This window comes from Myotis nattereri, assembly GCF_964212035.1.
Source record: "Myotis nattereri genome assembly, chromosome: X".
In the NCBI taxonomy this organism is placed as follows: Eukaryota; Metazoa; Chordata; class Mammalia; order Chiroptera; family Vespertilionidae; genus Myotis; species Myotis nattereri.
Window position 1 is genome coordinate 97,100,846 of NC_138078.1, and position 25,774 is coordinate 97,126,619.

Consider the following 25,774-nt stretch of genomic DNA (forward strand, 5'->3'; position numbering starts at 1 on the left):
ACCACCTGGCCCCCAGGTGCTGAGGGAGCCAGGCAGAGTGCCCAGCTCTGACCAATCACCCTATTGACAGCAACCAGCGGCCAGCAGGCTCTGATCACCCGATTGGGGCCAGGCCCTTGCCTGGGATTGGGAATTGGGGGTGGGTGGCAGTGACCAACCTCCCATGGCACCCAGGCAGGGGGCTGTGACCTCTCGCCAGCTACCTGTGGGTGGGGGTGATGGGGACGGAGATGCAGTGAGAATGGAGGGTGTCTGCCTGCCAAGCTTGCTCTGACTCCCCCTGCTACCCTCCCCTAGGATGCCAGGGCTCATGCACTGGGGAAGTCCCCATGCTCAGGTGCTGGATGCCCATGAGGACCCTGTCCTGCACCCAAATGGCCTATTCTGGTTGAGCCAGGCCACAGCCACCAGGACCGCAGGAGCTGGTTGGGTCCCCATGGGTTCGCACAGGAGCTGGTCTGCAAGGCTGGCCAGGAGAGAGTGTGCTGCCTGCTCGGCTTCTGTGTGGCACCACTGGGTGGCCCAGAGGCCCACGATGCATCCCGGCCCCGCAGCATCCGGCCTGCGCTCACCATATCTCCACATAGGAAATCTGGCACCGTGACTCAGGCAGAGGGGGTGTGCGAGGGCTAGGGGCCCATGTGCTGCCCGGGGCCCAGAGGTCAGCTGGGACCTGCCCTTCCATGCCAGACGCTCGCACTTCGATCACTGGCCAGGCCTAGAGACCGCACGCGTGCATGAATTTTTGCACCAGGCCTCTAGTATTTTATGGAAAGAGAAATTAATTTAGCCAAAGATTAGCCATTAACCCCAGAATTTGTACTAGTTTCTTGGTTTAGCCCTAAAAGGAGCCAGAAAGAGAAGATGAGACCAATGAGTTTAAGATGTAGAACATTAATTCAGAGACAATGGATACTACAGTTTGGGGGAGCAGGGACTTCTCTGAGTAACACATGCACCCTTCAACTAAATGATTCAATAGCTTTAGGAATGGAAACAAAGTAAAAATCAAGAAATACACAGACAAGTTGAGAAAAGTGGTTCCATCTTCCTAGGTAATTTCAGAGGCAGCTCATGTGGTTAATTTTACTCATCTGTGTGTAATTATAAACCAGTATGTTCTCAAGTGTCATTCCCCAACTCAGCACTCTTGGGGTGGGGGTGGTGGGGAACAGTGGTGGTACAAAGGAGCCAGTGAGAACACCAGAAGGCAGAGGCCAACAAGTCCAAGACCTCCTGGAGTGTAAGAATAGGGTCTTGATGGTTGTTTTGATATCAGGAAAGCTGCCAAGTGACAGCCCTGAGTGAAAAACCCAGTCAAGAGGAAATGAATTTCTATGTTGTTTGGAGGGATATTCATTACATAAGTGAACAATTTCCTGATCATGAGGGAAGTTAAACATTGTGTGGGATTTTAGAACTTTCCTCCTTGGAAATTGTTATTAGTATAGGCTGGCTTTAGCATTTCTTATGAAAAGGAAGAAACTGACACTAATCATTTTCAAGATAGGCAGTATAGTGTGGCAGGAAAAGAAACTGGTCTCTGGCCAGGCTGCTATGGATCAGTGGTTGAGCATTGTCCCATGCTCCAGGAAGTCACTGGTTCGATTCCCAGTCAGGGCACATGCCTGGGTTATGGGTTTGATCCCCAGTAGGGGGAGTGCATGAGGCAACCAATCAATGTTTACATATCATCAATGTTTCTATCTCTCCCTCTTCATTCTCCTCTCTAAAATAAATAAAAACATATTTTAAAAAAAAGGAACGGGGCTTTGGAGTCAAACAAGGATTTGGCTTTGCCTCTGCACCCTCTAGCTATGTGACTTTGGGAGAGTCCCTTCGATTCTTTACACTTTAGTTTCCTCGTGTGTAAAATGAGAATGACACTTGCTTCTCAGTGTGGTCACGACAGATAGTAAGTCCTCAACAAATGGTTAACTGTATTCTATGCATATTGATGACCTAAAACGTAGTGTCAAAGTCACACCAAAATGCGTGTGTCTTTGGAGAATGGGGGCAGATGACAAGGTATATTTTATAGCACAGATCTGAATCTACATAAGCACGGGGATATTCTTTCCCAGGCCAAAATTTCTCAATATTATTCCCAAAGTCTGAATACGTTGAAGACCTTAAATAGGCTTCTGTTCATCAGATTCCATTAACAGAAGCCAGGGGGAAAGCAGACTCCAGAAATTGGAAAGGGATGGTCATGGCTCTTTGACCTTCATCCAGATCTGTGAAAATCTGAGGTGATAAAGAACCATGATCAATCAGGTCCCACTATAGTAAACCCTCAATTTTGTGGACCTTGATTTAATGGACTTTGGGTTTAACAGACAAAATTTCCAGTCTATATGTCATATGTGAAAATTAACACCCTGTTAATTTTAAAATGCTTTTAACCAAGATTTGCTTATAATTAAGTTAACAGGCTATTTTTTTGTTGTTGTTATTATTTCACTGTTTTTTATTCTTGTTGTTGTTAATCCTCATCCGAGGATATTTTTCCATTGATTTCTAGAGAGAGTGGAAGGAGGGAGGGAGGGAGAGGGAGAAGGAGAGAGAGAAACATCAATGTGCAACATATTGATTGGCTGCCTCCAACACAAGCCTCCACCAGGCAAGGGATGGAACCTGCAACCATGGTACATGCCCTTGACCAGGCATCAAACACAAGACCCTTCTGTGCATGGGCTGACACTCTAATCACTGAGAAACACCAGCCAGGGCTAATTCGCTGTTATTTTTTCCACTGTTATTCTTAACAAATTTTAGCGAATAGCCATATGCTGGAAAAAACACTGTAGAATTTAACTGACATAAGCATCCTATCTAATACAGAGGGACTATGCAAATTGACCACCACACCATCACAAAGATGGGGACACCCACAATGGAGGCGAAGTTTCTGTAACACAAGATGGCTGCACCCACAGCGGAGGCTGAGTTCCCTTAACGAGCCTTAATGAGTAATCAGCTGGGACCTGAGGCTGTTCCACCCCCACCCAGTGGGACTTGACAGGGGCCTCAGGCCGTACCCCACACCCTGGCACCGGGCCAGGGGACCTGAAGCCGCCCCCCCCCACCCAGCAGGGCTTGATGGGGGACCTCAAGGTGAACTCCCCTCGCCCTGGTGCTGGGCTGGGGAACCTGAGGCTGTGCCCCCACCAGGCAGGGCTTTACGGGGGCCTTGAGGCTGTGCCCCCCCACCCGGTGGGGCTTGATGGGGGACCTCAAGGAGCGCTTCCTGCCCTGGCCCAGGCTGGGAAACCTGAGGCTGTGCCCCCTGCCCAGAACCAGGCTGGGGGACCTGAGGCTGTGCCCCCCACCCTGCAGAGCTTGATGGGGGCTCTGAGGCTGTGCCCCTCACCCGGCAGGGCTTGACGGGGGATCTGAGGCTGCACCCCCCACCTGGCACCAGGCCAGAGGACCTGAGGCTGCACCCCCTAACAGGCGGGGTATGACAAGCGTGGGGCCAGCTGGGTCTGGATCTCACCAAATGGGTCTGGGTCTTGTGCGATTTTGAGGCTCCATGGGTGTGCGGGGACTTGACTCTGGGTCCTGCAGCATGTCCCAGACTCTGACAGGAGGAAGATTTTCATATACATTTTACTAATTTTCTTTCATCTCTGACACTTCTATTATAGAGAAAGGGCAAATAGCAATATTAAAATATTTCCTCTAATTAATCTCCTTTTAATGTGCATGAATTTTGTGCACCAGGCCACTAGTTACATATATACAACTATAGTCTGCATACTTAAATCCAAGAGTCACCACTCTTAAACAATGTTTGGGGAATGATTATCACATGATCACACCCCATTGCATGCTGGTTGTCTCATGGTGTGATTTCATGTAGCAATTTTAAAGCCTGCCTGCCAAAGTTTGCTAAGCTGCACCCCAGCCATGTGCATTTGTTTACTCGGGGTGACTGGTGAATATAAGCATTTACTAGACCTCTTCAGTATAAACTTAAAATTATAGTAATACATATAGAAAACTTTTCTGTGAAATTAAACTTTTCATACATACTTAATTTTAATTACACAAACATGTCTACATAAATAAAAACAGGTAAACTAAATAATTTGACAAATTTTAACATATGCATTCAGAAAACCTTTATTATATAATGGACTTTTAGCTTTAACTGACATCACTGTATCCAAATTAACCTCTTATAGCAATGTTTTACTGTACTAGAAAAAAGCTTGGTCCAAGGGAACTGCAAACTTGGGTTAATTTCCCAAACTCAGGGACAACTGGAAAGATTTCAATAGCAACTTCCTGAATCATAGCCTAAAGGGTGTCCCAAAATTCACACAAGAAGTAATTTTGATAGAAAACACAGGTTTATAATTAAAAATTATAATTTTGTATTGATTCATAAAGTATACAGTAAAGGGTTATGTATGGAAGAGCATATAGGGTAAATGGCCTCCACGGCTTTGCTGGCACATACGCACTCTTTTGTTGAAATTTTCCATGACTGTTTTGCATAAATGTGGCTGAATTTCGATGAGGCTCATTTTCATCTTGATGGCTTGGTTAATCGACAAAATTGTCACATTTGGGGTTCAGAAAATCCACGAGTGATTGTTGAGAAACAAATGCATCCACAACGTGTCACTGTTGGGTGCGGATTTTGGGCTGGAGGCATCATCGGACCATTCTTCTTCGAAAATGCTCAAGCAATAACAGTTAATGGTGCTTGCTATCGCGACATGATAATCCAGTTTTTTGTGCCTAAATTGCAAGATATGGATGTGGACGACATGTGGTTTCAACAAGACGGTGCCACATGCCATACAACCCGAGAAACAATTCAATTACTGCATGAGTCATTTCCTGGTTGTGTAATTTTCCGTTTTGGCGATCAGAATTGGCCGCCCAGATCATGTGATTTAATGCCGTTGTACTTTTTTCTTTGGGGTTTTTTTGAAGTCTAAGGTTTATGCCAACAAGCCCATGACCACCCACACCTTGAAGGAGGAAATTGAGCTCTGTATCAACAAAATTCAGCCACATTTATGCAAAACGGTCATGGAAAATTTCAACAAAAGAGTGCGTATGTGCCAGCAAAGTTGTGGAGGCAATTTACCCAATATTCTATTCTGTACATAACCCTATACTGTATACTTTATGAATCAATAAAAACATTACAATTTTTAATTATAAACCTGTGTTTTCTATCAAAATTACTTCTTGTGTGAATTTTGGGACACCTTTTATAAGTCTCCATTGTTGAGCAGATTTAGCATAGCTTTCCTCTTGCTGGTATTCCCAAACCCTTAGTCCATCCTGTCCCATGTACTTCAAAGTGAATTATATATTACTAGAGGCCCAGTGCACAGATTCGTGCCCGGGTAGGGTCCCTAGGCCTAGCCAGTGATCAGGGTCAATTGGGGCCTTCTGGCTGCCAGCCGGGGCCTTCCTTTCCTGGGTGCTGGGGCCTTCCTTCATTTCACGCTGCCCCCTGGTGATCAGTGTACGTCATAGCAAGCGATTGAACTGGTCGAGCTCCTGAGGGGACAATTTGCATATTAGGCATATCTATATCTATATCTATATCTATCTATCTATCTATCTATCTATCTATCTATCTATCTATCTATCCATATATATATCCCTCACACCTTCTGGGGTGTTCCTTTATTTAGACACCCTCCAACTAGTCTTGTGACTTTGCTTATACTATTGCCCACACACCTTTACCTTTCCAAACCTTACAAGCTTCCATAGCCCAACTAGAAAATCAGGCCTTTTGGGAACACTTTCTGACCCTCTGCCTAAAGTCATTTTGCCTGCCCCTGAGGTCTCAATGAGCAGATGAATGAAATGTGTTTGGCACGTAGAAGGCACCCAAAACATTTGAACTGTTCTTATATATAAGTGGGTTTGGGATTTCTGGTGATTCACACAAAAGCTTTGGGCTTGGGTTTGCAGGCAAGTAACAAAACACATTTCTTCTGCAGGTTTTATTTTCCATTAGAAAATGAATGCTATTCATATTTCACTTAATGAATAAGGTTTAATATACCCCAAACCATGTAAGTCAGTTTTTTTCAAATTATCTAACTTATTAACTAATCATGTGCTCTATTTTTGACTGATTTGAGACGAGAGAGAGAGAGAGAGAGAGAATATGAGGGAGAAAAACACTGATTTGTTGTTCCATTTATTTATGCATTCATTGGTTGCTTCTTGTATGTGTCCTGACCTGGGATCAAACCTGAAACCTTGGCATATCAGGAGGATGCTCTAATCAACTGAGCTACCCAGCCAGGGCATGCCCTAACTTTTGATTCAGAAAGTATGGTTCCTGAATGCCCTCTCTGTCTAAGATAAGTCCTGAGTTAGGAATGTCCTTGTCACCAAGCGTAAGTTATTCTTTTGGGGAAATTACATTTGACTTAAGCTCACTCCCTGAAGCTTTTCTGACCATGCCTCCATACTTCACTCTTTTTTGTTATTGTTGTTAATCCTCACCCAAGGATATTTTTTCCATTGATTTTTAGAGAGAGAGGAAGGGAGAGGGAGAAACAGAGAGAGAGAAACATCGATGTGAGAGAGACACATCGATTGGTTGCTGCCCACACATGCCCCGATTGGGCCAGGGATCGAGTTTACAACCTATATACATGCCCTTGACCAGAATCGAACCTGGGACTCTCCATTCCAAGGGCCATCTCCTAGATCCACAAAGTCTCTGATCTAGTCCTCTGCTAGTACTGATTTTTTCATCCTACAAGCATGTACTGCCTTCCTCACATGTGCCAGGAATTTATTTCCTTGAAGCTTGCTCTATCTGTTGTTTGCTTATGGATAAGTTCCTCTTCTCTTGAAAAAAAAAAAAAGACAAAAAAAGACTATCACTGCTCTTGGAAAAAGTGGACAAAAGACTCAGAAAAATTTTTCTTTTACTTCTCACTCTCAAAACCTGGTTTCTATAGTCTTCTCCTGATTATATTCTGTAATCAGTATTTCAAAATTACATTTTAGGAGCTTCCTGTTGATGATATTCAGAATGTCAGTGAAAACACCATATTCCTTTTCTCCTTTAATAGCCTTTCTAATTATTCAAATGGAAGATCAGCTAAAGAGAAACACTAGGCCAATCCAGCTCACACTGATTGTCCCCCATAACTTATGCCATTTATTGTCTCAGTCTTTCATTTTCAGAGTTTAATGTCCAGGATTGCTATCTACCTCACTCATACAGTATGTATCCAACCTCTTCTATGAATGAGGCACTATTTTAGGCTCTTGAGGGAGATGGAGAGATGAACAAAACACAGTCCCCACCACTACAATTATTTATCGATTACCTACTATATACCAGGTAGTATGATAAGCTTAAGGATACAGTGATTGGCAAAAACGGGCATGACCCTTCCCCTCATAGAACTTATTAGTGAAAGAGGCAGACAGAGGTCACATGTGTTGTGTTCATCACTGTATATCATACAACATATTGTAGGTACCCAATAAATATTTGTTGAATGAGTCAAAGTAAACAGCCAAATATATAATTGCAAGTTGTGAAAAGTGCTATGAACTAAACACAATAGGAAATAGTGATAGAATAGGGTAGAGAAAAAAAGTTGCCAGGTAGACCTGTCTGAGAAAGTTGACACATAAAGACCTGAAGGATGAGGAATAGCTAGCATGCCAAGACTGAAGATATAAGCATTGGAGGAGAGGGAACAGTATGGATAAAGACTCTGAGGTTAAGTCAGAGCCTGACATGTTTCAGTAGTAAGACCACAGTGAGCAAGGGGAAAGTGAGATATAATGAGTAGCTGCAAGAGAAAAACTAGAAGTAGGCGGGGGTCTTGTAGTATATTATAATGAGTATGGATATTATTCTAAGTGCAATGAGAAATCATTAAAGGACTTTAAGCAATGAGTCATGTGATTGGACTTGTGTTTTTTGTGTGTGTTTTTTTAAAACACTCTGGGTAGGACAATGGTGGGGACAAAAATGAAAGCAAAGACACCAGTTAGGAGTTGCAATTATCTATGGGAGATGATAGCAGTTTGGACTAAGGTAGCTGTGGTAAAAGTGACTGAAATCAAGCTAATACTTTGGAGTTAGAGTTGACACGCTTTCTGACAGACTGGATGTGGAGGACTAGAGAAGAGGAAAGTTAGGATGACTTCCAGGTTTCTAGCTTATGTGCTTGGGTGGGCGGAGGTGCCATTTTTCAAATGAGGAGAATTAAGGGAAGGAACAGTCCTGGGGAAGGGTGTGCCACAGTTTATTTTTAACATGTTTTATTTGACGTGCCTGTGAGACATGTAAATGTCAAGTAGGCAGTGAATATTTGAATCTGGATCTTTCTAATAGGGAATACAGGACAAGGAAGTTTGTGATAAGAGCCTTATAAGTGACACAAAACTTACATGTTCAAAGAAAATGTCACATCTGGCTGGGTAATTAGAGGAATTTTCAGGGAAAAAAGTTGACATTTGAGCCAAAGGGAAGATGTAAGGGAAAACATTCCAGGCAAAGCGAATAGAATAGCAAAAATCTTAAGGCAGGTTCAGAAACCTAAAAATAGTTCATTTTGGATGGAACATGGTTTGTTTGAAATGCTGGAAGATGAGTCTAGAGAGCATGGTTCAATCCAGATGCGAATTTGTATTACACTTGATGGGCCACTGGGAGCACTAGCAAGTCTTTGAGCAGAGGCATAACCTGATGATACCATTACAAGCAATTTTGAGATAGTGAGTGCGGTGGATTTAAGGAGTGAGAACAAGAGGCAAGGGAGGCCAGTTAAGAATCTATTTCAATGATCAAGATGAGATAATAAGAACCTAACTGTTGACTGTGGAAGTGGAAATTTAAAGGGCAAATGTGAGAGACATTTGAAAGAATTATGATTATGTTAGCCTAACAAGATAGACAGGAGGAAGCATCCACCTTTTTCTTCTGAGTGTCTTTTTCCTCCACAGTTTCATAAGCTCTAGTAAGCCTAAGTGACATTTTTCTATCTCTCTACCGTGGCATTTAGCATTGATTAAAGGGCTTTTATCTAGTATGATTTCATTCTAAAGAGGTAACAAAGAGGTAGCACTGATATTGTAGTAAATAGATTCACACAGTTAACTGTTGCTGGAAGAAGCAATATGGGGTTGGGCCTAGAAATGGGCTGAGAGTAAGCAATAGTAAAGATGAGTTAAAAATTTCCACCTTTTTAAAAAGCCCTATGGCCTCTCTCTTTTACACACACACACACACACACACACACACACACACACACACACACACTAAACCTTCAATTATCTGAATTTTTTCCTACACCACCTTTTCATCCATGTTGTCCATATCTGTGCAAAGCCCCATGTTCTCACAGCTCCCATCTGAAGAACAGGTGTCACTGATGGAATGGCTGGATGTGCTCCCCCCGCACCCTTCTCTGAGTAACATTTAGATAACTGGGGCCTCAACATCATAGTCCAAATGTCTGACATGAGAAATAATCATGTGGTAGGCTAGAGCTGCAGTGAGGTGAAAGTAAGGTGACAGGGATATTTTGAGTACTTAAATGGTGACATTTGGCTCTGGCTTCCTCCTATTCCTTCCAGTCTCATTGGAATATCTATGATGGGCCTCTTTCAAAGGAGATAAAATAAGCTTGGGAGAATCTTCTGAAGTAATTCTGCAGAAGAGAAACAAAAAATATCCAAAACATTCCTCTGGACTAGTTAATCCTTTTGTGATTGCTTGATCCCACCTCCCTTTTATTATTTCTCCTTTATAGTTTTCACTGTTGCTATGCTTTTTATGTGTTCAATGTTCAACGTCTTTTGAAGAGTACCTTGAACTCTTTGGAGAGCATGTGCTATATAAATACAATAAAGCAAGGAATAAACAATATGTCTAGTTTTACAAGAGTAAGCTTTACTATTTCTGATAATATGAGATCTACCCCTCACTCGGTACTAGCCTGAAGAGTAGGTACGTGGTATATTCTGAGGAATATCAAATAGATCTCCCTGCCCTAAAATAGCTCCCCCACTACCTAAATCCCAGATTAATGATACTTTTTTTTTTAATTTGGGCCTTGAAGATTTCTTTTCCAAGAATTCCTTATTAAAATGAAAACAACACAGAGGGAGGTGAGTAGATGGGTAATGATTTAACCTTAGTTCCCTTTACATTAACCCATCATTCTTACTAAACACATTTTTCACATTCCAACTTTTTCCATGCCTTTGTTCATGCTATTCTTCCAGAGGTAATGTGAAATACAACATAAATTATAAAATTAACTTACACTTTCACAAGTCTCTCATTTGATATCTAAATCCAAGCCTTCTCATTATTTTTCAAAGGATTTATTTTTTTCCAATGCAAAAAGAATAACAGGTTTATTATAGAAAATTTGAAAAAGGCAGGAAGATAGCAAGAAGAAACAATTATCAATCATAGTTCTACCACCTAAAGAACAACAGTTGTTAAGTGTGGTCATGCTCATTCTTTAAACAAACCTTAGGTCCCATTTCTGATGTGACTCTTTCCTTAAACTTCCTCCTCCAGACCTTCCCTATAATGCTTGTACTACTCTCTTGTACCAGTTAGTTAACTTGGTGTGTGTCTTGTGTTTCCAATTGGATTGTTAGATCCTTGAAGACTGAATCCATGAGTTACACTTGATAATTTATCCCAAAACACCTAGTACATTGGACCCAATATTTGTTGACTGATTTAACCTAAATGAATACAAACCACTTCAGAAAGGATATAAAATAGGCCAAGTCATGAAAGTTAAAGCTTTCAGGTCACCTGGTTGATGACTATTGCTTTTCTGTTCCTGAAAGTCTTGAAAGCCTATTGAAATAGCCTTTTTCCTCACACCAAAGTGAATAAGCAGCAGACTGATTAAGAGTGAAGATTTACTCAAAGATTATCTAAATAAGGCATAAAGGCATGAGAAAGAAGTGGGGTAGGGAAGAAGGAAGGGAGAGAGGAGAGGAGAGGAGAGGAGAGGAGAGGAGAGGAGAGGAGAGGAGAGGAGAAAAGAGAAGAGGGGAGGAGAGTAAAGGAGAGGGGAGGGAAGTGGAGGAAAGAGGAAGGGAGGGGAGGGGAGAGGAGGAGAGGGGAGGGAAGGAAGGGAAGGGAAGGGAAGAGAAGAGAAGAGAAGAGAAGAGAAGAGAAGAGAAGAGAAGAGAAGAGGGAGATGAAAGAGAGATGAGAAAGGGGTAGATAGAGCATATAGTCTAGTGTTCAATCCAGTATGTGATTTGCCTCCAGCACCGTATACAGGATCCCATCCACTTGTTCTGAGTCAAACCCGATCTCACGAAGCTCCAAGTGAGGGAGGACAGAAGTAAGGAGATAGCTGACGTGGATACGCAGCCGCGTAAGCTTTGCCAAAGCCCTGTATGATGGAGTGAGGGGGCAGGAGAAGAGATGACATGAAGTCATTAGCCAACAGAACAAAATGAAGCTCCTTAAAAATGGGCCTACATTTCTCAACAATTATGTTTCCATTAGCTACAAAGAAAGAAGAAAGCACAATGCCACCAAGCACAGGGAGACTGGCTGCAGCTCTCTAAGAAGTAATTCCTCAGTCCTTGGTGGCCTATGAATTGATTCAGACTTCCTCCCTTATTTATGACCAGTAACTGGGGTCCTAAGGGATGCTTCCCATTAGCACTCACAAGCTGATAACTAAACCCTAGTAATTAACCTTTCTAGGTCATCTCCCTCTGGGGTCCGGTAGGAGACCTGAGCCTTCTGCAGCACTTCCAGGTGTGTCTCTGTCTCCTTCAGTTTCTCTTTTAGTTCTTGCTTTTCCTCTTTGGTTCTTTCCAGCTCAGCTTTCAGAATCTGGAATTCAGCTTGGCGATAACCCATGTGTTTCTTGCTCCAATACAAGCCTTCCGTTTCCTGGGTACTGTAGGTCACCAATTCATGTTGAACTTTCTTGAATTCAGAATGCCAGTGATTCCTCTCCTGTTCCAGCTCCTCCACCTGCAGTCCAAGAAACAGAAATTCAATGACTCCACATGCTACAAGAGTGGCAAAAATTGTCCCTAATATATTCACTCAGTGATTCCTCTGTACATATTCCTCTACTTATGGACCTTTTCAATCCCAAAATATAGGAGGGAAGCCCATTAGGGTTCACCCAATCTGAAACACACCACAGAATAATTCAATGGCTTATTTTGTTTAAAGGCTTCAGAATATGAATTCATCAGAGCTCCAACTTTCAGGTCCCTTGGTTTCAATTACAGTGGGGCCTTGACTTACGAGTTTAATTCATTCCGAGACCGAGCTCATTAAGGAGCTTGTTAAGGAGCTCGTTAACTCAACTTACTCTATCAACTCAATGCAAAAAATCGGCTGAGAGACAGCTGGTATCTCAAAAAAGTCATTAGTCAGGACACTCGTAAGTCAAGGCCCCACTGTATCTTTTATTCCTAGTGGTAAGGTGCTGCCCTAACCTTTTTTTTTTTTTAAAATATACTTTATTGATTTTTTACAGAAAGGAAGGGAGAGAGATAGTTAGAAACATCGATGAGAGAGAAATATCGATCAGCTGCCTCCTGCACATCTCCTACTGGGGATGTGCCTGCAACCCAGGTACATGCCCTTGACCGGAATTGAACCTGGGACCTTTCAGTCTGCAGGCCGACACTCTATCCACTGAGCCAAACCGGTTTCTGTGTGCCCTAACCTTTTGCTGGAACAAATTCCTTTCCGCTAGAACACGTTCCAATTTTTCTGTGGTTCTTTTCAGTTCTTCCAACTCTCTTTGGTTCTTCAACTTTGGTGTATTATGACCTCCACTTTCCTCATAGCCTTTTCCTTTCTCCCCAGCGGCTGCAGCAGGACTTGTAGCAGAAGCCACAGTAGGATAAGGCATTGGGTTCCAGGATTCAGCTGCTTTTCTTCTCTCGGCAAGCTCCTCTCGGTTAAAAGGGATCAGTTGAATGGGAGCTCCTGAATCTCGAACGCCTTTTGCAACACCAACAACAGCTACAAAAGGTCCCTTGTTTACTTCTTCCTTGTTTATGTTTGTGCTACCTCTGTTAGATTCTTCTGCTACCAATCTTGGCATCTGATCTTCTAATTCCTCAGGGAGCAGGGATCCCTGATGTTCTTGGGCTCCTGAATACAGAACTGAAGCCTCCCTACTTTGACTGGTACTTTTGCTTGCATCTGGGTATTCTGGGGAAAGATATGGTGGTGTGCTTCTCTCAGAACTGGATTTATCATGGCTGTTCTCTCCTTCTGGGTAGGCAACAGCTGCCTCTACCCTCCTATAAGAGCCAGGCATGGAATAATCTAGAGGTGTTGTCATCTCATTCTGGAGCCTTCTTCGTTTCTCCACAGGTTCCTCACCTAGGATCCATTTGTACTTACTGTAACAAGAAGAGGAAATTAAGCAGTCAAAAAATAGGCTAAATATATTCTTATCTTATAGAGCCCCGCTTCAGATTTCCCATATTAAAACTGACTCTAGCTGTTAGCCACAGCTCATTTCAGGTTAGCAATACAAGTTTACCCCCAAACCCCTACCCCTTCACTTATGTAGATTGCTGAGATAGCAATTGGTGTTAAGAGAGAGATGAAATCAAAAGATATGAAGAGTCAGCATCTGGATATAACAGGACCAGGTTGACCTTGGTAAGAATTCTGAAAATAGGATTAAAACCAGCCAGACTTAGAAGTTTCAGAAATGCAAGACAAGGAAGGAAAACAAAACAAAACAAAAATACACATGCAAAATCCTTTAATATGAGAATGGGTAAAAAAAAAATAAAGAAAATAAAAAAGGCCATAAAAAGCTTAGGGAGTATGTGGAGGAGAACCGAGCCAGCTTGTTAATTTTTAAGGGTCACAAAAACCTTCCAGTATCAAAGACTTATGCACATTTTATATATTGCAATGAACACCATACAATTCCTTTACCAGCCAACTGGATTGTGGCTATTGCCCATTATTCACTTGTAAAAGTTAATTGAAACATAGGGCCCTGGTCATAAACAAAGAAACTGAAACAGCCAATTCAAGTCATTTTTTCCCTATTGCAAAAGAATCCCCTTGTTGGGGTAAACAGGCACTCCCAGGATGGTGACCTCAATCACCTTCCATTTCTGGCTGCTATATGCTCTAAAGGTTGAAGGAACAAACAACTGGCACCAATGAAATCCATAGACAATTTTATGTCCTGCGGCAGGATGGGACCCCTATTTTTATCCTTATAACTCTTCTGCTGTCCCTGCAGAAAACCAGGAAATTTCAAGGTAAAGATCGACTTTCAAATTTTCAATGAGAGTCAAGTCATAGTATTTCAAGGCTGCTTGTATTTCTCTGCAATTTCTGAGAACATCTATAAGATATCTCAAGCCTTAGCTCTTGTAACATCCCGAATGTTCTTCAAAACTAGTGTTCACCAGAAATAAAACTGGTCTGCCATTTTAATAGATCTTCTTGTGTCAGTCTTAGTGGGAAAGCAAAAGGATTTAGGGGCTATGTAAAAATAAATGTATCCATCTTTAAATGTATTTTAGGGCCACTGCAGATTGTCCATTTAGCTATAGTACTGAGGAAGATAGTGAAACAATCAGTTTGCAAGTACAAAAAAAGAGTAAATGATACTAGAAAACAAAGTTTTATGAAAGGCAATGAATGTCAAATTTTCTTCCTTCTCTTCATTTTCCAATTTCTTTTTTTTTTTTTTTACCTTGAATAATCTTTGGCTGGTATTTTATTTAAGGAGAACAAAACTTCCAATTACACAATATATGTCATTCTCTATTAAAACAATTTTAGGCAATGAAAATTTAGGCAATCCATATCTGTTCTATGGATTTCTTTCATTATAGGTATTTTCATTTAATTTAAAGTAATCAAAGAACTAGTCATCTTGCCTTGTTTGTATTTTCATTTTCCAATTTCTTTTTTTAATTTTTTTTATTGCCTAAAGTATTGCAAAGAGTATTATATATGTCTCCCTTTCTTCATTTTCCATTTTCTAAGTATTCTGTCCTTAAATCTCTTCTATACCTACAAATTTTTCCTTTGGTAATTTCATACAGTCTTTTGGTTATAACCTCTGAACAGTAACTCCCAAGTCATTCCACAAGTCCTGATCTCCAGTACTGGATTTCCAAAGGCCTGTTACACATTTCCCCCCGAAAGTCCTACTGATATCTCTCAGTATGTATAAAATTGATCTTTCATTTTTATCTAGCTCCCTTCTCTCACCTCCATATCACCCACTGCCAAATTAATCTTCCTAAGTAAGGTATTGCTCTAATTATGTCACTCCCATATTTGAAATCTTTAATCATTGCTTCCATGTCTAAGGCCAACTCAAATGCCACTTCTGAATTCCTAGAGCATGTCTAAGTCTAGCTCAAATGGTACTTTTGAATTACTATAGCACTTTAGCCCTCTCTTACATCTATCACTTTTTACCATGTATGTGCAAGTATGTGTGCATGTGTGTATGTATATATCACAGGTTCCCTACTAAAGTATGAGCTCCTTGACAGAAGGAAGCTTGAGTAACTGTGCTAGATGGGAATGAGGGAACAAAAACTTTGCATGTAAGAGCCAATAAAAAAGAAAGTATTGCTTGAAGGAGATAAAAATAAATGGATTTTACTTATTGGCTCTGTAAATACTTATTAGTTTTATAAGTAAAGGTTCTTCCGTCTAGGAATCAATTGTTATTCTAAACCTGTATTCACTCATTTAGTAAAGATTAATTTTGAGTTTACATACTAGGAATTCTTTTCCAACTCCATAGTTCTTTTGCACTTTCTTTCTTCTTTCTGTCACCTTCTTCCAGTGCTTGTCTGCAAAGAAGCCAGCTGATATTTTGATAAGAGACTGCACTGAGGTAAGCACTGCGCGACGGAGTGCGGGTGGGCAACTGCAGCCGTGCTGCGGAGGGGCTGGTGTTGGCTCAGGGCTCCAGGAGAGTGGCGCAGGTCACACACTGGGCCAGTGACTGGTCTTGGGCCTCCACATGCCACAGTGGCCCTCAGGAGGAATGGCAGTTGTGGGCAGCATGCTTGGCCTGTTGCGGCAGCATGTGGTGACAGGGGCTGCCCCTGTGGTCTGCTGCCTGCACATATCTTCGCGTCGGGCTGACAGCAGCAGAGCTTCGCTCACTCGTGTGCACAGACAGGCCTATGCACGCCTCTACCCCATGCTCCTGGTCAAGCAGGATGGCTCCACCATTCACATCCGCTACGGGGAGCCCAGACGAATGCTGGCGATGCCTGTGGACCTGGATGCCCTGTCCCCAGAGGAGAGGTGGGTACGGTTCAGCAAATGTGAGGCCCAGCTCCGAGGGAAGGAGGAGGAGCAGTCAGAGCTCCTTGACAACTTTGACCTGGAGCAGTACAAGCAGTTTTGGACCAAGAAGTGATCATACCCACAAGCTGCCCTGGCTCAGGATGCTGTAGAAGGGGAAGGCATTCATCTTTAAATTGAGTGTCAGGATTTAAAAAAAAAAAGAGACTGCACTGAATCTGTAGCTCAATTTGGGAAATATTATCATCTTAACAGCATTAAATCTGATCTACAAATATGAAATGGCTTTTCATTTATTTAGGTCTTATTTAACCTCATTCAACAATATTTTGTAGTTTTCATTATACAAAGTTTTGCTTGCAGTTTGTTAAATATATTCTTAAATATTTTATTTTTCAAACAACTATAAATGCAATTGTTTTCTTAATTTCTGTTGTTCTTTTCAAAGAGCCAACTTTTGGTTTCACTGATTTTCTCTGTTGTTTTTCTATTCTCTATTTCATTTCCATTCTGATTTTATTTCCTTTTTTCTGCTTGATTTGGGTTTAACTTGCTCTGTGTAGTTTCTTAAGGTGGAAGTTTAAGTTATTAATTTGAGATCTTATTTCAATTTTAATATAACTCTGTATAATTTTCCCTCTGAGGGTAAGGGAGAGAGGGATAGAAATATCATCCCATAAGTGTTGAGATATTTTGTTTTCATTTTTATCTTCTCAAGATATTTTTAAATTCCTCTTGTGATCTACTCTTTTACTCATTTGCTATTTTGGAGTGTGTTATTTAATTTCTACATATTTGTGAATTTTCCAAATTTTCTTCTATTGTTGATTTCTAATTTAATTCCATTATATTTGGAGAATATCCTTTTATGATATCAATCCTTTTAAATTTATTGAGGCTTGTTTTATGGTCTAACATATGCTCTATCCTAGATTATATTCCATGTGCACTTGAAAAGAATATAAGTTGCACTGTTTGGGGGTGAAATGTTCTGTATATGACACCTTCATTTTCTTAAGATACTTTTTAAGATTCTTGGTTAACAGTTTTTCTTTCAGTACTTTGAATATGTCATCCCACTCCCTTCTGGTCCCCATCGTTTCTGATGAGAAGTCTGGTATTATTCTTAGTAGGATTCTCTTGTACATGATGCGTACTTTTTTCTCTCTGCTTTCAAGATTTTCTCTTTGCCTTTGGCTTTCAATATTTTCACTATGATATGTCTGACTGTGAATATCTTTGTGAATTCTATTATTAATTATTTGAGTTTTTTGGATGTGTAGGTTAAAAGATTTAAATAAAATTTGGGAGTTTTCAACCATTATTTCTTGAATATTTTCCTACTTCTCCTCTCGTCTCCTTTTTGTACTCCTATTTTGCATATATTGAAGCACTTAATGGTGTCCTACATTTCTGTGAGACTGTCCATTTTTTCATTTTTTTTCTCTCTGTTCTTAGCATAATCTACAATTAATATATCTTCAAGTTTGCTGATTCTTCTGCCAAATTTCATGTGCTGTTGAGTCCTTTTAGTAAAATTTTCATGTTAGTTATTGTAATTTTCACCTCCAGAATTTCCATTGGGTTCTTTTTTTTAAAAAAAAAATGTTTTTATTGATTTCAGGGAGAGAGAGAGAATCATCAATCTGCTGCCTCCTTATGACCCCCACTGGGAATCAAGCCCACAACCCAGGCATGTGCCCTGACCAGAAATCTAACCATGACCTCCTGGTTCATTGGTCAACCCTCAACCACTGAGTCACACTGGGTTCGTCAAGAGCAGTTTCTATTGCCTGCTTCTTTTGTCCCTATGTACATGTCACACTTTCCTGTTCCTTTGCATGTTTCATAATTTTTTTGTTGATAACTGGGTATTTTAGATAATATAGTATAGCAACTCTGGATACTAATCCTACCTCCCTGAATGGTTTATTTGTTTGTTTGTTTGTTTGTTTGTTTATTTAGTGACTTGGTTGAACTGACTCCATGAAATCTATTTCTCCTGCAGCATTCTGCTCAGATTTCTTCTTGATTTTTATCTTTTACCTGACAACCTTGGAGTCACCACTGGGTCAGCATAGTCCACTTATTGGTCAAAGGTTGTGCTTAAGCCCTGATAGCTAGTTAGATTTTCACTGGATGTATGTGTGGCCTAGCAACTGTTATCACAGTTAAAGAAATTTATGTTTTTACCCCACTTTCATCCAGGTAGTATAGTAGTTTGAATTTTCCCTACCCAATAATTACTGAGAAGGCACAGCCTTGAGCATGCACATAGTCTTCCAGATTACCGAGGGTATGTGCAATTTTACTTTTAGCTTGGCTTCCTAGGAGTTGCCCCTGGGTCAGAGTAGCTTATTGTTCAGCCAGTGGTTGGTTAGAGGTTGTGTGTAAGGCGCTAGTGCCATTGAGGCTCCTGCTCTTTGTTGTTTGATTGGTGTGAGGCTTGGGGACTGCTTATGTATACCTTAAGTCCTGATCTGATTGTTTCTAAGAGTGTAGCCTTGTGCTTATGCATAGTCTTCCTAACCCCTAGGATTGACTGTGACCCCAAGATAGCTCTTCTTAACTACCTTTTTCCCTTGGTTCTCTCTGTTTCTAAACATCTAATTGTTCAACTCTTTTGCTTGTTGTAACTTGTATTGAGGAGCTATGAGTAGCCTCTCAATTGTTCTCTACCATAATTTCCTTTATTTTTCATAATGCCCTTAGGAATGGAATTCTCCATGATCTGTTATAGGTAATGTGCATTCTTGCAGGGAGAGCTAAGGAGTTCTTCATCTTTAAGGCCTGTCTCTCTCCCTAAGGAAAAGGCGGGAATAGGGAAAGTGGCCCACTTCTCCAAGAGTGAAACCTTTTTATATTAACAGGTGCTGGGATGGTTTTTTGTTTGCTCCTTCTGGCATAAACCCCTGTCCTACAAGCAAGCTGGGATAGGAGTAATAGCCCATGCCTTCCCTAGGTGAGTACTTTCACCATGAGTTGGGGCTGGATGGGGGAAGAGAAAGCTAGCTAGGAGAAGAGACCCAGTCTTTCTTGGGTCTGTCCAGAATAGAGCTTCTGCAAGACAGAACTGGGGGAGATGAGAAATGTCAGAGGCCTGACCCTCTCAAGTAAAACCATAGTGGTAGAGTAGGAGCCAGGGGAAGATAAAGATCCCAACTTCTTGACCACACCCACCTGTATTAGAGCTCCTAGAGTAATTTTAATAAAACATAGCTTGGAGGAGGATGGGAACAGGCTAAATGCCAAAGACTCTTGCTTTTCTTTCTTAGATTTAATAAATTTCCTGAATAAATGTTTCTCCATTATTTGTATGTCCCTAAGGCAATTTCCAGGAACTTAGAATGATTGTTTTGTTTTAGTAACTTCTTCCAGTTAAATGGTTATTTGTTGATGAATGTGCCCACTACACTCCTCATTTCTCCATTTTGGAAATCTCTCTCAAAGAACCTATTTTAAAATGTGAATACTGGCCCCTGAATCAACTTATTCATTAGAAAAATTGTTCTTTTATTTCTATCTCATATTTGTTGTTTCAAATATTCCTTTAAACATACTAGAATGTCTCTCCTTTCCTTCCACTATTACAATATAATTTGGATTTTTTTGTTATCCTCTTAAACACAAAATAATTAGCTTTTGACATATAACTTACTCAAAGGCTTTCTAAATATATAAATAAAATACAGCCACCAATTCTCTTCTTTGTACATATGTTTATGACTACTTTAGACCTTATTTTGTACTACATGAAACCTAGAATGTATTGAGGATAACTACATATAAAACTTTGACTATCATAAGCTCTTTCATCTTTGACTCCATCATTGCCTTAGAATACTGTCTTTCATACAGTAAACACTCAAATATATGCAGAATGAGTGAACAGAAAGGGATGATTTACATTAAGAGAAATAAGCTATCTTTCCCTAAAAAGTTATGCCTGTTTCATATTGGCTGAATCTATTATCCATTGCAGGTGCTCCACTGCTCTTGTTAGATTTGTGAAACTCATAAAACTATTTCCAATGACACCTTGGGAGGCCTTAGTAGGTCAAATAACCTAGCCCACTAGGAATTTTTAAAACTTTCTTCTATAGAAAAGGCTTTATTTTATCTAGAGTTGGAGAGTTGTACTCCATGGCCCAAGGATCCTTATCACCTTCAGGTTTTGATAATAACAAAGGATACCTTTGTAACTCTTGACTAAATTGATAATTCCATTAATATTGTTTTATTGGAAAACCTTGTATATTTCACTGAACTCTTGAGCACCATCATTTTCCCTTATAGAAAAGCAGACTCCTTCCAATCAACCTGAATCCCTCTATACATGTAGTTTGAAATGACATAATAATCATTTAGTGACCTTACATAAAACATATGACATCAGCAGCAACATCAATTATCACGTATTTCTTTCTCTTGAAAGAATATTACTCTCAAATTAAAACTACACATGAAGAATCAAAGTATTTTACCTGTCCTCTATAGCCAAAACATAACTCAACTCAACTCTGGGCACAACAGTTCCACAAAAACTTATACAAAAATATCAATAAAGACTGATAAAGTATGCCACCTAATGGATGAACTGACATACTGCACTCATAAAATACACACATGGGTTAGCATTTGTAATCTCCTTTAGGTTACCAAAAGTCACTACAGAGTAATGAAAGAAACACTGACAAAAAATGGAAATTGGTCAAATCAGGTAAAGTAGAGCCTTCAAGATCAATGACACCTTAATACTACAGTAGCAATTCTAATACAAGATCATTTCAAGGAGACTGAGATAGTTAACAACGTACTTCAAAAACACACAACACTTAATTGTACAACCTTCCCAACCTACAATGGGAGCTAGAAAACTACAGATGGGAACAGAGAATTACCCTCAAGCCTCTGATACTAACTATATTTCTCACTCCCTTGCTATATAGTTCAATCTTAGAAACTACTCCTTCCATATTACTCAAATTCAATCATTAGTTAGTGAGTACTTCTAAATTTTTTCATACAAGTTCTCATTTAATTCCTTTAGAACAGTGGTTCTAAACCTTCTGGCCCTTTAAATACAGTTCCTCATGTTGTGACCCAACCATAAAATTATTTTCGTTGCTACTTCATAACTGTAATATTGCTACTGTTTTGAATCGTAATGTAAATATCTAATATGCAGGATGGTCTTAGGCGACCCCTGTGAAAGGGTCGTTTGACCGCCAAAGGGGTCGCGACCCACAGGTTGAGAACCACTGCTTTAGAATTTTATTAGTTTTGCTCCTAATAGCTTACTTCCTCTTGAGACTTTTTGTTCATGTTCAGGGGGGTCATGGGGTTCTTCCAATATCTACAGGGCTTAATTGTGGAAGAATCACTGAATAGGGGACTTGCACACATGTAGAGATGTTTGTCTAGATGAGAAGCTGAAAAGACTCACCTAAGAAGCAAGAAACAAGGAAAAATATCAGTAACATTGGGGGGTTAGGGGTGGGAAACAGGAGTCATTTTTACCATATCATGTATTCCATTGCATCTATCCTAAGTTAAGAAGATATCCAAAGTGAAGAGGGTAAGTGGAAAGTTCATATTATTGATGACTGTAGAAGTTTCTACTATTAGAGAACAATTCTACCTGCCCTATGGCTTGGCTCTACCAGAAGTGAGAAGCATAAGAGAGAGAAGAAAGCAAGTTTTAATCAGAGTACTGAGTTCGTTTCATGGCATTATAGAGGCAGTCATAACTTTCAGTGCTTCAAATACTTCTGATATTTAAGAAAAGATGTGCTCCTTCCTGTTTTACAGACTAATAAAATAATATTGTTGATGAGCTAGAAGATGAACAAGTAAAGCCAAAAACTAAACTTATACTAATAATTTACTCTAGGAAACAGTGAACTAGAAGGCTTACCTAATGGCACAAAATTCTAATGGTTATTTTTATATGTGACCAACATGTGCTAGGCCTATGGAGACCCACAGGACTTTAATATTCCTAAACTCAAGGAAAGAAACAATGCTTATCTATGTAATTTTAGCTTCCATTTGTATAGCAGATAGTACTTTTCAAAGAGTTTGCATGTCTATTATTCCACAAACACAATTCCCAGTATAATATAAATATACAATACATAAAAGAGCATTTGTCAGATGATCACCTCAAAAAGCAAATAAAAAGGATAGACAGGTTTGACATAGCACTTGTAATGTTGAATAATTGGGGTACATGCAGCACACAATTCTATTAACCCAAAATAGTATTTATCCTTCTGAATCCATGCTACGCCTAAGGAAAAACATAAATATGATAATCATACCACCTTACATTACAAACCATGAGGCTTACTATTGAAGAGAGACTATGGTTTTACTCACCTGGAAAATTGGAAAACACTGGAATCCAGAGGCTTAAGTTGAAGAGGAGGTGTTTTGCTTCCTTCTCCAACAGATGGAAACCGGCTAGGGCTATCAATTTCTTCATATCCAATTGTTTGACTATTTAATTCATCCATGTCTTGAATAGTAGGGATCTTCAGTGGATTAGTGAATACCTAGCAAAGAAAAAAATGATGCATAAAAAATCCCAATTTCAAACAAAATACCAAAGGATGAGTCAATCCTTCTGATGCTAGGAAAGAACACTTAGCCAAATAAAAAGAAACTGTTTCCTACAACAGAACAAACAGCACACAGTAATGTACACTAGAACACTGAACCCAGGCATGTTCACTTATAACCTAATCAGCTGGACGCCAACAGACCTCCCCAACTCACTTATTGGCTCCTTGAGTCATCCCACCCACAACATAAACCCAGGCCCCCTAGTCAGTGTCTAATTCTGTCTTTTGACCCAGTTTAAAGCTGGATTTTCACTCCTCTGAGATCTGTGATGAGGGTAGGGATGGAAGGGATAAGCATTGCAGCATGTGTCGGTGCTGGTTTTGGAGAAATGCATGCGAGACATTAACATGTATTCATAGTGCACACACACAGAGACATGCATCTGGGATCTGTGGCAGAGCCAGCTTATGAAAATAGTACGAATGATGAAGGTGAAGGAATATAAAGGGGAGGTAAACTGAATGAGGACAGGGCAGTCCCAGGAAATCTCCCAATCTCTACATCAGACTCTTAAGCAGGGCATGAAACTTGAATATTCATATAACTGGGTCTTAGTAGACTGTCAGAAGAAGAATTAGTATTAAATTGCCTCTATCCTCACCAGTCTGACCTACCCTGATTGAGTGGGTGAAAGGTGAATCTAACATGCGACTAGTAGATATCTCTGGGAAAGAGGGTCAAAAGGAAAATCATGCAGAAAGGCAAGATTGGGGGAGGGGAGATAGATGGGTGCTATGGTGGCTGTCAGAAAAGGAGTGTCCCTGAAAGGACGGCCAACCTTATTGCACCCTTCAGCGTCCGGAGCTGGGCAACCATGTCCGAGAGACAGTGCTCCTGAAAATTCAAAACAGCAGAGTCTTTATAAAGCCAGCCAGCCTGAAAGCAGGGATGGGAGAGGGGCACAAAGAATCACCCTTCTTCCCAAAAGGAAGGAGGAAGAATCACCCCTGAATCCTGGAAGAAAAGAGACTGAGGAAAACCAGACACTCTACAGGAGCAGCCTGTATGAGGATGGAACATAACCTGAAAATTCGGTGACACAGAAAGTGACCTTCACACTGTCCAGAATCAGTACTGAATTCAAATCTGGAAAATGAATGATTTGGCTCTTCTATTTTCAGTGATCTGAACATCAGTAACAGCAGATCAAAGCAAAATAAAAAGATCCAATGAAAAAAAGACCACCAGAAGAAATGGTTCATTATTTCTATGCAGCTTTCAAGACTGCTGCTTCCTTCAACCTATGTCCTCTGTTGGGGAAAATTTTGTTCAGAAAAGGAAGAGGGTGGACTGTCTCTCACCTGTTGGTCCTCATTTTCCAATGGCACCTTCTTCTTCTCAACAGTTTGATCTCTAGGAGAAGATAAAAGTGCTGTTTAGTTCACTCATGAAACTTCTCAGTCTAAAATGGATCACCAATTGTATATTTAGGTTTTAATGTTCCTTCCAAATTAGAAATAGGGTGGGCTTCATTGAGTTTCAAAGGATGCCTTCCTGAACTCTGCTACTGCAGGGAAATTTCAGATGCCCCATTGAAACAGAGAGACGGGGAGGGAAGGGAGACTAAAGACAATCACTAGTTGAGAAACTCAGGAGACGATTAGAATGAATAAAAACTGGGAGAACAAAGAGGTGAGGAGGGAAATAATTAAACAATGAAAAGGGGGGGAAGGCATCCTTCTTTTCAAAATTCCGCTATTAGGAAGAGTCAGCCTCCTCTACTGTATAATGCAGAATACTATCTTAGGTATACTCAACTGTTTCTTAGCTTTGCTCAAGTACAGGTCTTCATCCATGAGTTCTTGTTCCTCTGGAACAGAGCATCTCCTGCAGTATAGAGAAGAAATCATCTTTTGGAAACAAAATGTGTCCTTCGCTTTTACCCTTTACTGTCATCACAATTATAACAAGGCAGCTTAACAACCTTCCAACCTTGTAAAGCTCAGATTCCACCCACATTGCAAAACCTGTGTGTAGGCTAATGTGTAGCAATTCTTATTTCAAGGCATACAATCATCTAATTATTTTGGTGCATATATCACCTTTCTCCCAATCCATTCAAAGTACTTGACAGCTTCAAAATTCATATTATGGTGGACAGCACAAAACATAATCTCTATGCTTACACAGTGAAGCTCAAACACATAAGAGACTTGCTTGAAGTTCCATACAAAGAGAATGTTGCTGAAACCAGAACCTACGTCTGTTGCCTGTCATTTACTAAGAAATTCCCAAGATGCAATATAGAAGCAAGAGAATTCCCAAACTCGGTAATGCCTGAAGAAGAAAATGAAAGGCTATGATAGAAAGCAACAACAAGGAACTAGGAGCTTACATCATAAAAAAAAAAAAATAGAACAGAGACTAGCAAAGAGAAAAAAGGAAGATTCTATAAATGAAAAGATATACATATATTTGCTATATGTAAAACACAAGGAAGAGAATTTTAGAGGAGTAAAAACCTGAAGAAAGTACCAGAAAAGTATTCAGTGGTCAAAAATAATCCAAGAAACAAATAGAAATTAATAATAATTAGAAACTCTATGCTATATAAGGGGACAAAGTATCCTGGAAAGCTATTTCTCCTGGACTAAGTGTAAACCAATAGGAGATACAGGGTTAAAAAGTGAGACTTTTATGCACTCAGTCCCATATTCTATCATAATCTCAGTTACTCTCTATGAAGCTTAGGCACAGCTGGAGATTATGAAGAAATGCTTACTCATTACAGACCTAGACATAATTTATTTGATTTCCTCCATTTTAAACATTTTCTTCTAAAAGGCATACTGTTTCAGCCCTTTTCATTTTATTTTTATTTTTAGAGCACGTTTATTAAAGCTGGGACAG

General features: G+C 40.2%; 2 protein-coding genes across 3 annotated transcripts in view; one reads left to right on the plus strand and one right to left on the minus strand.

The window, feature by feature from the left end:
* Positions 1-10,345: 10,345 nt before the first annotated feature.
* The window catches only part of MORC4 (MORC family CW-type zinc finger 4), a gene marked incomplete at its 3' end in the record, with an annotated part of 81,253 nt that continues 65,824 nt past the window's right edge, over positions 10,346-25,774 (minus strand). The window contains exons 12-17 of one of the 2 annotated variants that reach the window (XM_081115065.1): positions 24,683-24,751; positions 24,226-24,277; positions 22,679-22,854; positions 12,702-13,389; positions 11,709-11,992; positions 10,346-11,396 (exon numbers count right to left, since the gene is read on the minus strand). In XM_081115065.1, coding sequence (XP_080971191.1) covers positions 11,243-11,396; positions 11,709-11,992; positions 12,702-13,389; positions 22,679-22,854; positions 24,226-24,277; positions 24,683-24,751 — 1,423 coding nt within the window. The remainder of the gene's footprint in view (positions 11,397-11,708; positions 11,993-12,701; positions 13,390-22,678; positions 22,855-24,225; positions 24,278-24,682; positions 24,752-25,774) is intronic. The other variant, XM_081115066.1, reaches the window with a different exon arrangement.
* On the plus strand, positions 15,962-16,412 carry LOC308536045 (large ribosomal subunit protein mL55-like; the record flags this gene model as incomplete). The annotated part of the gene is made up of 1 exon (XM_081115064.1): positions 15,962-16,412. Exon 1 carries the CDS (start codon positions 16,008-16,010, stop codon positions 16,410-16,412), a length of 405 nt encoding a protein of 134 aa, XP_080971190.1. The 5' UTR covers positions 15,962-16,007.